We start from the raw sequence: 13,532 nt of genomic DNA, 5'->3' as shown, positions 1-13,532 counted from the left end.
AACCCGATTTTACTTATTTTACAAAAAAAGAAGAAGAAGAGTTATTCATTACAAATTTGGCCCATTAAATGTAAGTCACGAAATGCGGCCCTGGATGTGGCCAATGGGTTTGTGAAAGCAATTTCCTTTTTGAGCCCAACCTGTCCATTTTGAAATAGTAGTTTTAGATGTATTTGTCAAACATGCATTTGATATATGAGATCTTTGGAATTTCAGCTATGTTTATCCTCGACATGGATATGTAACTATGTGAACAGCTGTTATGCCTGGAAACTATTCAGGTACTGGATTCAAGTATTCTTTAGTAACAGTCATATGGTATTACACGATCAAAACAATGCTACTTCCATACCGGAAATATGAGTCGAGGATGAATCGCCACTCAAAAGGGCACTGGGATTAGATTGGTAATGACACGACGTGTTAAACAAGGGGATTTTCAAATAAAAATCATTCACTCATCTGGTAAAGGCCCAGGCATAAACATGCTGAGGAGAATCATGAGGGGATTCCGACACCCCCGGTCATCTTCTGATTTTTGACAGCCGCTGTTAGCGACGGCTTCTTTTTTGCTCCTTCAACGATGCGCACATATCGATCTCGCTATGCCGGTTTCCAAGTAGAAAAGGCGAATAGAAACCGTCCCTTCCATCCTAGCAACAACCACTTGCCAACTTCGTCTACGACGAAATCTTTGTGGTAGTGCGAAGCCATCTCGTTAAATACGAACTGCGCTAGCCTCCTGCTCAAGGGCACCTGCACAAACCCGGCCCTCATGTTGCGTAATTGCCACTGCTTGTACGACTCCGGTCTCTCCACTCTCTCCCATCCCTCACAGGCTATCGTATTCAACGCTTGCCTCCCCAACATTTCCTTCTCGATCAGCATCCTCTCCTGGTTTTCTCGGGGTATTATAGTGTCAAGCATGTCGAATAGAGAAGAGAAGTGATGCGAAGCCTCCCGAAACCGAGTGACGAAGAATGGGGCATTGTGGTTCGCGTTGATAACACCGTGGATGAAGAGATCCGGCTGGGCTCTTCTTATCAGGTTGAGGACAATGTCTCGTGAACATTCTATGTCTCGTGAACTTTCTTCCGTGATGGTCTCATCGAACAAGTTCTTGAACCTGAACATGCAGTTGATTATAGTCACTTCATCCCTATCGATCTTGAGTTCCTCTAGTTCAATCAACTCCCACCTCTTCGCAATGGCGTTGTACTCAAACGGGACGTTGAAACTTTCAGCGTAATTTGCCAAGCGCTGACCCGTTTCCTTGACTCTTTCTGCGGGCCTGAATCCGGGTTGAGGCAACTCTATACCGGTGATCCGGAGCTTCGTTAGACAAGGTCTCTGGGAAAGGCTTTGAATCAGAGAGGGCCATTGGAATCCATAATGAATGCCGAAATCGATGATGTGAATCCTCATCTTATCCGCCACTCTATCTAATACCGTCATGTTCGACATGGCAATAGAATATCTATGGAATGGACAAGCTGCAAGGTACAGGTGGTGCGCATTCAGCATATCAGCTGCTGTTGTTTTCCTATTGGCGATGCCTCTCCATATCTGGCTCCCTGTGCCGGCCAACCGCCCCTCAAGACTATTAGCGAAGTAGTGAGCGAGTCTCTGGGTCCCATTGCCAAAAGGCGAGGCGTGTTTCCTGATCTCATTCAGCAGAGCATTTGCGCTCTTATGATCATTTGATGCCACGGCTTGTGCACATTGGATGAGGAGCGTCCTCACATCGACTACCTCCACTTTCCCTTTCTTCTTCTTGACGCGACCTCTGCCACCTTTGGGCTCTTCAATCTCGTGTGCGATTTCATTCACTCTGTGCTTCAACGATGCACAGAGATTCATAAGACGCGCCAGGCCCTCCCCTTGGCCACTAAGTAGAACGACATCGAAAGCATCTGAGCGAAGTACGGATTCTTCATAAACAAAAGCCTGCTTGCTACTTCTCTCTTCCATGTTTCCTTCCTCCCTATGGAGACTCTCTTTTCTCTTTAATGCACCGAAGCAGTCTGCTTTGTCAATCTTTCCGTTTGGTTCCTGATGTAGAAGTTCGGTACTTGCTTGATTAGGAAGAAACTTGCTGGATTCCTCGACCCCCATCCTAAACTGCCGAATTAATTGGCTCTCACCACACAAGTCAAGCCTCTGTGCATTACCCTGTCGGTTAGGTTGAAACGCCACCGGACTAATATCTTTTTCAAAACTCATTGTACCATAATTGCTTTGATTTTGAACCCAACCAATGTTGGCGTAGTATCCGTTTTTCCTACTGCCGATAGTGCTAGTATATCTAGTGCTGTCTAAGAGACTGTCATTTGTGTGTTTGTCATTGAAGGTGATGCAATTGGTGCGATTTGGCTCAGGTGAAGGCGGGTACTTTTTGCCAAGGACCTCATAAAAGGATTTTTCAGCTGACAATAGATCCAAAGAATCCTGAAGCATGCATGTCTTCTCTTCTATATCTTCTTCCATGAGTATGCGACTTATGTAATCAAAGACTGCATCAGAAAATCCAGTCTCTTCGGTGCACGGTACATCACGACTATCATTTGAAAATGGCGCAACATCAACCAAATGATCCATCTCTCCACATCTGTCGTGCGCTTTCAAAAGTCGGTCTAGAAACTAAACAATTATCTACAACGGCAGATGTTGACTGATTGTCTGAGCAGAACCGTTCGAAGGATACAAGGCTCCCATCAGTGGATCCATCGTTGCGTTCTCACTCTGATGCTATCAGAGCATGAAAATACCAGCTTCACTGCAACAGATTGCTTATCTTGGCACAAAGTTTGTGGTTTCATTGCTCCCAACTAAAAGAAAATATTTTCGGCTAGCTGACTTATCCTATTGTAACCTCGGACTCAGATTGCCAACGCAAACCATAAAAGTATCAATCTGCACAAGATCTGATATCTTCCAGCAACATTTCAAAAAGGTGACAGTTTCTTGATGCCGATCATTCTTGCTAGTGACAAGTAGATCAAGTCACCAAACCAACCATAATTTGCAGATAACCTCTCACTGAATTCATATAAAATTCCGAAACTCACCTGTCCTCTATGAGAGTCGACGACTTCAATCCACCTAACCCTGCTAATAGTTTTCTTTGCATCGAGTTTTCACAGGAAGATCGAAAGTGTACCTGAAGGATATCCTGGTTCTAGAGAGAGAGAGAGATGAGGCAGCAGAAGCCAAGCCCAGTCTTCATGTGTAAAATAAGTGGTTGACAAGTGAAAGGTAATAGAAGAGGAAAAAAGGTGGAAGCTTCAGCAGAGACACAGAGACAGAGAGCTTTCGGGAGAGAGGAAAAAGAAGAGAGAGAGTGTAATATATAGGTTTTAAAACAAGAAACGAAAGGAAAAGAAAGAGTTTGAAAAGTCAAAAAAGGGCGGCTGAAGGAAAGTGGGAGAAGCTTCGGCTGAGTTTAAAAAGAGAGAAAGAGGGAGAGAAAGAAGAGCAGCGAGCAGAAACAGGGGAAGACGCGAAACAGGGGAGGAGAGAAAAAAAAAAAAAAAAAAAAAAAAAAAAAAAGGAAAAGAGGAAAAATTTTGGCGCGCTCGTGACCCGGACGCCTCATCAAGCCGACTCAAGTGTGTTTTGCAAGGCCGGTAAGAAATTGAAGCCTTTAATCACTTGCTTGAAGCGATTGTCGCAATTAGGGCTCGAAATTCGGAATTCTTGGGAATTTGTGTGGCGAAGCCCAAGTTTTGAGTCGTTAAGCTGTGAATTTTTTTAGAAATGGTACTTTGGGACGTTGTGAAGCTATAGCATCTTTCGGATCGTGATTTGAGCTTGCGGTTTGTTCGGAACGGAATTTTGAAGTTGGAGGCGCAATCTGATACTGTAGCGAACAGTGGCTTCGAGTCTCTTTTTTTGTTATTTCCGGTGCTGTTTTGGGGCGGCTGAGTTGGGGTTGTTGTTGTACGTTAAGAGAGCTTTCTAACGACTATAAGACGGCTTGAAACGGAATTTTGTGGAGGAAGTTATGGCGTGACAAAGTGGGCCATGGGCCGCGCCTAGCTGAAAATGATGGGTTTGTGGTAAATTGTGAGCTTTTGGGGCGCGTGGGTGTCGTTTATCGACTCATAGGCCTAGTATAGGCGAGTCGTTATAAGAATATCATTTTTACTCGGCTTTTTGATATTTTTTTCCCGTTAATTGTTAGGAATCCGAATGCGTTGGTTCGTGTGAGCGTCGTATTTGATTTTTTGGCTTTTCCCAGGTGAGTGACACTATTTCTTCTTTGTATTTTAAACTCATGTTTTGAGAAACGTGGTGGATTATATATTCCATGAGTTGATAAAAAGCATATTTTGTTGCATTAAACAGGATCGAGCTATTACTAACATTTTTGTTATTCGAAGGGAGTTATATTCCGACGTTGATTTGAATGGTTGTTTGAAAAATGATCTGTGAAAATCTTTGTGAAAGAATCTTGAAATGTTTTGGAGAATGCTTGATATTTATATATCAAATTTGAGTTGTGGTATGATTCTCTTTTGATGTTGGATTACTGGATATTGTTATTGATGGTTGGTGCTCAATGTCACCGTGGACCCCGAGGGTGTGTGGGTATGCGCATACTATTCTGGATATCCGCCGAGCCACCGGCTAATAATATGTGGAGACCTTGCCAAGGGGGGAATCTTGGTCGTTTTGTCACGGGCGTTACACGTGACCATGGCTAGACATTTGAGCATGAATTGGTCAATGGAGTGAACCATTGACGTATGATTTTGAGTTTGGTCGGTGGAGTGGACCATCGATATGAGTTGATGAGATTAATCAATGGAATAGACCATTGATGCATGTTTTATGAGATTGACTAATGGACTGGACCATTGATATTTTGGTATTTGAGTTATGATTATGTATTTGAGTTATGTTTTAAATGTGCATAGTGATTTCTCGATCCGCTTAGAAGAAATGTGTTACTCACTGAGCCGTGGTAGCTCACTCCTCTCATCTACTTGTTTTTCAGGTTCTTTAGCGAGTCACGAATAGGCGTGAGCGTTCGTTCGGGGAGGACTTTTTTTGGTGGAAATTTTGGGTATGGCTTATGCATAGTTCATAAGTTTATAAGTTAGTCTTTGTAGAAGGTTTATGTTTTGATGTTTGTGGATTATAGATATACTCTGATATTGTAACCAATTGCCCCTTTTCGTCAAATATATATATATATATATATATGTGGATGTATATATGTTGATATAGGGTTGAAATTTTGGTTACGTTGAGGCTGCGTCCTTTGTAAAAAAGGACGGCCGTGTCATGCCCTTCTTCTTGTGAATCGGGGTGTGAGAGAGAGAGAGAAAGAAAGTAAGAGAAAGAAAAAGAAACAAAATATTATGTGTGTTGGTTCCTATGCATGTACTTAGATCGGAAAACACATGGAATCTATCACACTAAAATATTACGTGTGTTGGTTCTTATGCATGTACTTAAGACTGGAAAACACATGGACAAAGTCATTGTTTTCGTTTCATAGTCCGGCCTGCAGCGATCGCTAATATTTATAAACAGGAATCGATGTCGAGGTAAGGGAGGTACCTTGCCTGGTCAATCTCCCGTGAAAAGATTTGACTCCATGTGCTCTTCATCGACTGCAAAACTGGAAAAGAGGTTTGAGACAATGAGTTAATTTGTACTAGGGGTGTCGGGTTTCACCCAAGAATTGGGAACCAGACCAGGAGGAACGGTTCCGGTTCCAGTTTTTGGGATCGTGGACCGGATTGGCCGGTCTTGGAACCGGGACCAGACGGACCAATGGACCAAATCACTTGTTTTTGTTGCGATACGGCTAGCGATCGAACAATAATATAAATAGATGAAGAAAATAAATCGGACAATAGATTTACGTGGTTTAATCGTAAAGACTTACGTTTACGGGACGAGTAATAGCGAATTTCACTATAAATCAAGCGATACAAGGAGATTATACACTCAAGTTACTCAAACACTCTCGGTGTTTTCTAACCTCAATTATACCAAATATACCAATATTTCTTAAATGTAAATCACGAATAAGCTTTGCTGCACGAGAAATACGAAGACCCGCTATCAAGCACCTAGCGCCTATGAACGTCTCTCACAAACAGAGAACACTCATGGCACTTAGAGTAAACCGCGTTTCAATACGTGACTTTTCTCAACACGTACGTAGGTTCGGCGGCGTCTTTACGCAGGGTTTCAGGCTGCAACCAAAACTGAAGAAAAAAAGACCTGCAAAAGAATTCTGTTTTATATGCGGGTGTGCCCAAGGTCAAAAGTTTGACCCTGGACCCCGCCTTCCCCTTTTGGTTCTACGAAACCGAGTGGGACGCTGCTTCTTTGTAACTTCCTTTTTTTAACGTGTGCCCATTTGGGCCCCACCACGGCTCAATAAAATTTGGAAACTTTGCTGCACGTATATTCTATTTTATTTTCTCTTTTGTGCAGCTTCAAGAGCCTAGAGAATTGCGTTTTTGTAAACACTCAAACTCGAGTAATAATTTAATAAGGTTATATTGAAAAAAAATATATTGATGAGTATATATATATTTTTTCCTAATCTAAAGGTTGACCAGGGCCAAACAGAGGAACCAAACGCCAACGCGACAATCAGAACATCGTCACAACTACAGGACAACATAAGACAATTCACATGAATCAAGAGGACGGACAAAATCAGCAAGAGACAGAGACTAGAAACTTTATAATTAACACCCATTCCTGTAATGAAGCAAGCCCTCAAACAAGTTCAAACCCAAAGCATGGATTCCAAAAAATTAACGGAAACCATACGCATTGACACTTCTGTGCAATTGCAGCAAAGAATGATTACGATTTTTCAGAAGACGAGATTGCGATCAAACAAACTGATACTCAAAAACACTGGACCCCGTTTTGGGTTAATCAGAGATGATGCGAAGATGACAGACAATGAATAATCCACGAACGAAAGGAGCGGTTGAAGAGATCAAACAGAACGCACAACATTACATGACCACATGGTGCTCTCTGTTCAGAGCTTGTCCAGATATACTCATGGTATCAACCCACATGGGGTCTAGAAGAATTTAGGACTCAGTGCCCAAACCTCGAGGCCACAAAAGGTCGTGGGTTGGCCCAACTGTAAAGGAGCGGTTGAAACACAGAAGAGATCATAAAGAAGCAGAGTCAGAAGAAATATGACGGAAACCAGAACGCTAGTATAAAAGGAAAAGATAGAACAAAAACAACATTACTCGCCAAGAGCAGGGGCGTGAAGCCAGCGACGCCGGAAACAGATGAGCACGGATTGCGAGCAAAAGGTCTGCTGTGCCACAGCGTGAGCGACGAGAACTTGGATTTGACCGTCTAGATATGGAACTGGAAGCAAGCTGCAAGTTATTTGGGTTAGGTAGCGTGTATTCGTAGTGGCCGACTGACATGGGGTCTAGAAAAACAGAGTTAAAATATTGGTTTATTTCGACAAAAACCAAATCATTTATGACCTATTTTTTAGAGTTTAATTTGTTCTCGACCCAATTTAGCTTATTTTAAACCCCAACCCCGGCGCCCCCCAAAAAAAAAAAAAAAAGAAAGAGTGATCCACTATGAATTTGGCCTATTAAATCTGAGTCACAAAATGCGGCCCTACATGTGGCCGGCGGGTTTGTGAAAGCAATTTCCTTTTTGAGCCTGAACATCTACTTTGGAATAGCGGTTTTAGGTGTCTTTGTCAAAAATGTATATAGAGTATGAGATATTTGGAATTTCAGCTATGTTTACCCTACACATGGATATGTACCTATGTGAACAGCTGATATATCGGGAAACTGTTCAGGTGGTGGATTCGATTATCTTTTAGTAACAATCATATGGTATTACACGATCAAAACAATGCTTCTTCTGTGCCGAAAAAATGAGACGTGAATGAATCGCCACTCAAAAGGGCACATAAATTAGACAGAAGCGACACAATGTGTTAAACAAAGGGTTCAATAAAAACCGTTCACTCATCTGGTAAAGCCCAGGTATAAACATGTTGAGGAGAATCATGAGGGGATTCCGACATCCCGGGTCATCTTCTGATTTACAGCTGCTGTTAGCGACGACCTCATTTTTGCTCCTTCAACGATGTGCACATATCAATCTCGCTATGCCAGTTTCCAAGTAGAAAAGGCGTATAGAAACCGTCCCTTCCATCCTATCAACAGCCACTTGCCGACTTCATCTACGACGAAATCTTTGTGGTAGCGTGAAGCGATATTGTTGATCACGAACTGCGCTACCCTCCTGCCTAAGGGCACCTGCACAAACCCGGCCCTCATGTTGCGTAATTGCCACTGCTTGTACGACTCCGGTCTCTCCACTCTCTCCCATCCCTCACAGGCTATCGTATTCAACGCCTCCCTCCCCAACATATCCTTCTCGATCAGCATCCTCTCCTGGTTTTCGCGGGGTACTATAGTGTCAAGCATGTCGAATAGAGAAGAGAAGTGATGCAAAGCCTCCCGAAACCGAGTGACGAAGAACGGGGCATTGTGGGTCCCGTTGATAACACCGTGGATGAAGAGATCCGGCTGGGCTCTTCTTATCAGGTTGAGGACAATGTCTCGTGAACTTTCTTCCGCGATGGTCTCGTCGAACAAGTTCTCAAACCTGAACATGCAGTTGACTATAGTCAATTCGTCCCTATCGATCTTGAGTTCCTCTAGTTCAATCAACTCCCACCTCTTTGCAATGGCGTTGTACTCAAACGGCACGTTGAAACTTTCAGCGTAATTTGCCAAGCGCTGACCCGTTTCCTTGACTCTTTCTGCGGGCCTGAATCCCGGTTGAGGCAAGTCTATACCGGTGATCCGGAGCTTCGGGGGACAAGGTCTCTGGGAAAGGTGCTGAATCAGAGAGGGCCATCGGAATCCATAAAGAATGCCGAAATCAATGACGTGAATCTTCATCTTATCTGCTACCGTATCTAATATCGAAAAGATCGAGACCGCGTTAGAATATCTTTGGAATGGACAAGCTGCAAGGTACAGTTGGTATGCATTCAGCATATCAGCTGCTGTTGTTTTCCTATTGATGAGGCCTCTATATATCTGGCTGCCTGTGCCGGCCAACCGCGCCTCAAGACCATTAGCGAAGTAGTGAGCGAGTCTCTGGGTCCCATTGCCAAAAGGTGAGGCGTGTTTCCTGATCTCATTCAGCAGAGCATTCGCGCTTCTATGATCATTTGATGCTATGGCTTGTGCACATTGGATGAGGAGCGTCCTCACATCGACTACCTCCACTTTCCCTCTTTTCTCCTTGCCGCGACCTCTGCCCGCTTTGAGCTCTTGGATCTTGTGTTCAATTTTGTTCACTCCGTTCTTCAACGATGCACGGAGATTCATAAGACGTGCCAGGCCCTCTCCTTGGCCAGTAAGTAGAACGATGTCGAAAGCATCCGAGCGAAGTACGGATTCTTCATGAACAAAAGCCTGCTTGCTACTTCTCTCTCCCGTATTTCCTTCCTCCCTATGGAGACTCTCTTTTCTCTTCGATGCACCAAGGCGGTCCCTTTTGTCAATCTTTCTATTCGGTTTCAGAGGTAGAAGTTTGGTAGGTGCTTGATTAGGAAGAAACTTGCTGGATTCCTCGATCCCCATCCTAAACTGCCGAACGAATTGGCACTCACCCCACAAGTCAAGCCTCTGTGCATTACCTCCTCGATTAGGTTGAAATGCCGCTGGACTAATGTCTTTTTCAAAACTCGTAACATAATTGCTTGGATTTTGAACCCGACCAATATTGGCATAGTATCCGGTTTTCCTACAGCCGATAGTGCTAGTATATCTAGTGCTGTCTAAGAGACTATCATTCGAGTGTTTGTCATTGTAGGTGATGCAATTCGTGCGACTTGGTTCAGGTGAAGGCGGGTACTTTTTGCCGAGGACCTCATAAAAGGATTTTTCAGCTGACAATAGATCCGAAGAATCTTGAAGCATGCATGTCTTCTCTTCTATGTCTTCTTCCATGAGTATGCGACTTATGTATTCGAAGACTGCATTGGAGAATTCGGTCTCTTCAGTATCCAGTGTATCACGACAATCATTTGAAAATGGGGCAACATTAACCACATGATGCATCTCTCCGCATCTGTTGGGTGCGCTTTGAAAAGTTGGTCTAGAAACTAAACAACGATCTACAACAGCAGATATTGACTGATCGTCCGATTGGAACCCATTAGAAGGATACAAGGCTCCCATCAGTGGATCCATCATTGTGTTCTCACTCACTCTGACGGTAATAGAGCAAGAAAATACCAGCTTCGCTGCAATAGACTGGTTATCTCAACCCAAAGTTCGTGGTTTCATTGCTCCCATCTGGAAAAAGAAAAAAAATTCTCGGCTAGCTGACGTATCCTATTGTAACCTCAGACTCCGATTGCCAACCCAAATCATAAAAGAATCAATCCACAGAAGTTCTGGTATTTCCAGTAATGTTTGAAAAGGCGACGTTTCTTTATGCCGATCGTTGTTGTCAGTGACAGTAGATCAAGTAACCAAACTAATCATAATCTGCAGATCCCCTTCTACCGCATCCACAGAAAATTCTCAAATTCACATGTCCTCTATGATAGTAGATGACTTCAATCCACCTAATCTCTGCTAATAATTTTGTTTGCATCTAGTTTTGACAGGAAGATCGAAAGCATACCTGAAGAATATCCCGGTTCTGAAGAGAGAAATATGAGGCAGCAGAAGCCAAGCCCAGTCTTCGTGCGCCTGAAGAACAGCAGCAATTACTGCCACTACCCACCGAAAATTATTTAAAGACCATAAACTTTCTTCACATGCTGACCACCCTGTCAAGCGTGGAAAATTTATTAATGTAATGGAATCTGTCGCACTAAAATATTATGTGTGTTGATTCGTACGTATATACTTTGGAAAGAAAAGCACATGAACAAAGTCATTGTTTTCTTTTCGAAGTCTGGTCTGCAGCGATTACTAATATTATAATGGATAGGGCATTCTCATTGCGGCTACCAAAGTCAAAATAAAAAGTTCCCCCACCCGGTCAATCTCCCGAGAAAATATTTCACTCCATATGCTCTTTCATTGGCTGCAGAACTGGAAAACAGGAGCAAGGTAAAGGCTGATTTTGCACCAGGTGGGAGGAGAGGACCGCTTCAAAATCTGTCGTTTATTTCTCGTTCTCTCCATGTGAATGGACCTGCCAAAATGAACTCAAGACACTATGTTATGTCTAAAAAAGTTGATCCAGAATCACAGGACCATAACATAAGGCGCAATATTTAGGATGCCTTTGTAACTTTTATTAACTCTTGCTATCTACATCTATAGTAAATCTCTCAAAAATAGCAAAACCTTCTAACGAAATTCCCATTACCTATTGCGGGCATGCTCAATCAAGGTAAGAGCACAATATACCAAATGAAAAATCAAGCAACTCCACAATTCTTTAGGCCAGTTGAAGGTTTTTGAGGTCGAAATATGTACAAGCTATGAGAGTGGGGACTCTTGCGACCTACCCCTTGAGAGGCCACTCTTGGCGAATAGGTTTAGAGGTATTTGCTCGAAAGATGGTTAGAATGATACATACAAGTGACGGTCTTAAATGGCCCACCAAATGATAACACCGCAAAACGATATATCAAAATTAAGAGCGCGTGCTCTTCCAAGCCTATACCTCACATGACAAGATATTTCATTTTAAAGTTCTTAGCCTCTTAAATATTTTTAGGAGTTGCTACTAGCCATCTTTGGGGGTCGGTTAGAACCCAATCGAGATGTAGGGGTCTCAATTTTTACTCAACTAAAGAGGGATGGGGCCTTGCTTATGCTAATTTTTCTATTAGAACCTTTTAGGTACCTAACTTAACAGTGTGTAATCTAAGTGACAAATTACTCTTGATTACCATTTATAATCCCATTAGTCTCAAGGTGACTATTCAGATGTTTATGAACGAAGTTCATTAAAATTCTAATATAATATTATCCTATTCTAGAAAAGGAAATTGGCAATCAATATATTGAAATGATGGTGTAATAAGTAAACACCCAAGTAATTGAAATACATCTACCTAGGTGCTAGAACTGAAAACAACCCACTACTTGTTGGGTAAAGAGTTATACAAAGCTCTAATATTGAGCCTCGAGACATGAACCCTCATAATCTTGCTACTTGAACTTAGGCAAGCTTAATTCTAATCAATTGAATAAGGTGAAATCTCGGACCGAAAAAAAGAAGAAGGTGAAATCTAAGCTAGACAATTCTAATAGTTTAATTGAATGTGAGGCTAAGTCTAATTGTTTTTATTTAACAAAGCATATGCTAATGAGGCTATCAACGTCTAAACTAGGCTAATTGGAATTAATCTAAGATAAACTATTACAAGGATTAAGGCTGGCTTGGACATTGGCCTAAAACCACCAGGGCTCCATTTGGTCGCTGCCTCTTCTGGTCGCCTATGGCCAGTACCCATGGGTGTCGGTTTCATCAATTCAACCATTTAATCAATGCAATCAAGCCAATCAGAACATTGGCAAAGCTCATACCTGGGTAAAAACCCAGGTGTAAACATTTTGAGGAGAATCATGAGGGGATTCCGACATGCCCGGTCATCTTCTGATTTTTGACAGCCGCTGTTAGTGACGACCTCATTTTTGCTCCTTCAACCATGCGCACATATCGATCTCGCTATGCCGGTTTCCAAGTAGAAAAGGCGTATAGAAACCGTCCCTTCCATCCTAGCAACAGCCACTTGCCGACTTTGTCTACGTTGAAATCTTTGTGGTAGCGCGAAGCTATCTTATTAAATACGAACTGCGCTAGCCTCCTGCTTAAGGGCACCTGCACAAACCCGGCCCTCATGTTGCGTAATTGCCACTGCTTGTACGACTCCGGTCTCTCCACTCTCTCCCATCCCTCACTGGCTATCGTATTCAACGCCTCCCTCCCCAACATTACCTTCTCGATCAGCATCCTCTCCTGGTTTTCGCAGGGTATTATTGCAACATCCCGGGCCCCACTGTGTAATATTATCCATTTAGGCCACCTGCCCTGACGCGGACGAACCGCCATATGTTACAATTATAGTGTCAAGCATGTCGAATAGAGAAGAGAAGTGATGCAAAGCATCCTGAAACCGAGTGACGAAGAATGGGGCATTGTGCTTCCCGTTGATAACACCGTGGATGAAGAGATACGGCTGGGCTCTTCTTATCAGGTTGAGGACAATGTCTGGTGAACTTTCTTCCGCCATGGTCTCATCGAAAAGGCTGAGTAAAAAGGATATTCTCATAACGGCTCGCCTATACTAGGCCTATTTGTCGATATAATGACATCTATGCACCACGAAAGTTCGCATTTAGCAGAAACCCATTGTTTTCCACTAGGCACAGCTCATGCGCCAACTTTGTCGCACCATAACTTGCTCTACAAAACTCCGTTTCAAGCCATCTTACAGTCATTAGAAAGCTCTCTTAATGTACAACAACAACCCTAACTCAGCCGCCCCAAAACAGTACCTAAAAAAAAAG

The 13,532-nt window shown here is 42.9% G+C and overlaps 3 protein-coding genes across 4 annotated transcripts; all 3 read right to left on the bottom strand.

Annotated features, from left to right (window-relative positions):
- Positions 1-371: 371 nt before the first annotated feature.
- Positions 372-3,306, bottom strand: LOC104426463 (scarecrow-like protein 9). The gene has a single exon (XM_010039525.3). It carries the CDS (start codon positions 2,596-2,598, stop codon positions 604-606), a length of 1,995 nt encoding a protein of 664 aa, XP_010037827.1. The 5' UTR covers positions 2,599-3,306; the 3' UTR covers positions 372-603.
- Positions 3,307-7,911: 4,605 nt separating this feature from the next.
- Positions 7,912-10,808, bottom strand: LOC104426461 (scarecrow-like protein 9). 2 transcript variants are annotated; one of them, XM_018865697.2, is made up of 2 exons: positions 10,684-10,808; positions 7,912-10,349 (listed from the first exon to the last, which is right to left on the bottom strand). In XM_018865697.2, exon 2 carries the CDS (start codon positions 10,245-10,247, stop codon positions 8,139-8,141), a length of 2,109 nt encoding a protein of 702 aa, XP_018721242.1. In that variant the 5' UTR covers positions 10,248-10,349; positions 10,684-10,808; the 3' UTR covers positions 7,912-8,138. The 2 variants fall into 2 exon arrangements, with proteins under 2 accessions (XP_018721242.1, XP_039157530.1); XM_039301596.1 differs by having other exon boundaries at positions 7,912-10,027.
- A 1,882-nt stretch (positions 10,809-12,690) lies between these two features.
- Positions 12,691-13,255, bottom strand: LOC104427896 (scarecrow-like protein 9). Its single transcript, XM_010040907.1, has 2 exons — positions 13,082-13,255; positions 12,691-12,981 (listed from the first exon to the last, which is right to left on the bottom strand). Exons 1-2 carry the CDS (start codon positions 13,253-13,255, stop codon positions 12,691-12,693), a joined length of 465 nt encoding a protein of 154 aa, XP_010039209.1.
- Positions 13,256-13,532: the final 277 nt, after the last annotated feature.

This window comes from Eucalyptus grandis, chromosome 9 (genome assembly GCF_016545825.1).
Source record: "Eucalyptus grandis isolate ANBG69807.140 chromosome 9, ASM1654582v1, whole genome shotgun sequence".
In the NCBI taxonomy this organism is placed as follows: Eukaryota; Viridiplantae; Streptophyta; class Magnoliopsida; order Myrtales; family Myrtaceae; genus Eucalyptus; species Eucalyptus grandis.
This window is presented reverse-complemented; position numbering and strand designations above follow the sequence as displayed.

What these genes read in the sequence shown, in the direction of transcription:
- LOC104426461 (XM_018865697.2), bottom strand. Translation starts at nt 10,247, where the DNA reads ATGATGGATCCACTGATGGGAGCCTTGTATCCTTCTAATGGGTTCCAA.
- LOC104427896 (XM_010040907.1), bottom strand. Translation starts at nt 13,255, where the DNA reads ATGGCGGAAGAAAGTTCACCAGACATTGTCCTCAACCTGATAAGAAGA. An exon ending in ACATGCTTGACACTATAATT is followed by an intron (nt 12,982 to 13,081) that starts GTAACATATGGC and finishes TGCGAAAACCAG; the next exon opens with GAGAGGATGCTGATCGAGAA.
- LOC104426463 (XM_010039525.3), bottom strand. Translation starts at nt 2,598, where the DNA reads ATGGATCATTTGGTTGATGTTGCGCCATTTTCAAATGATAGTCGTGAT.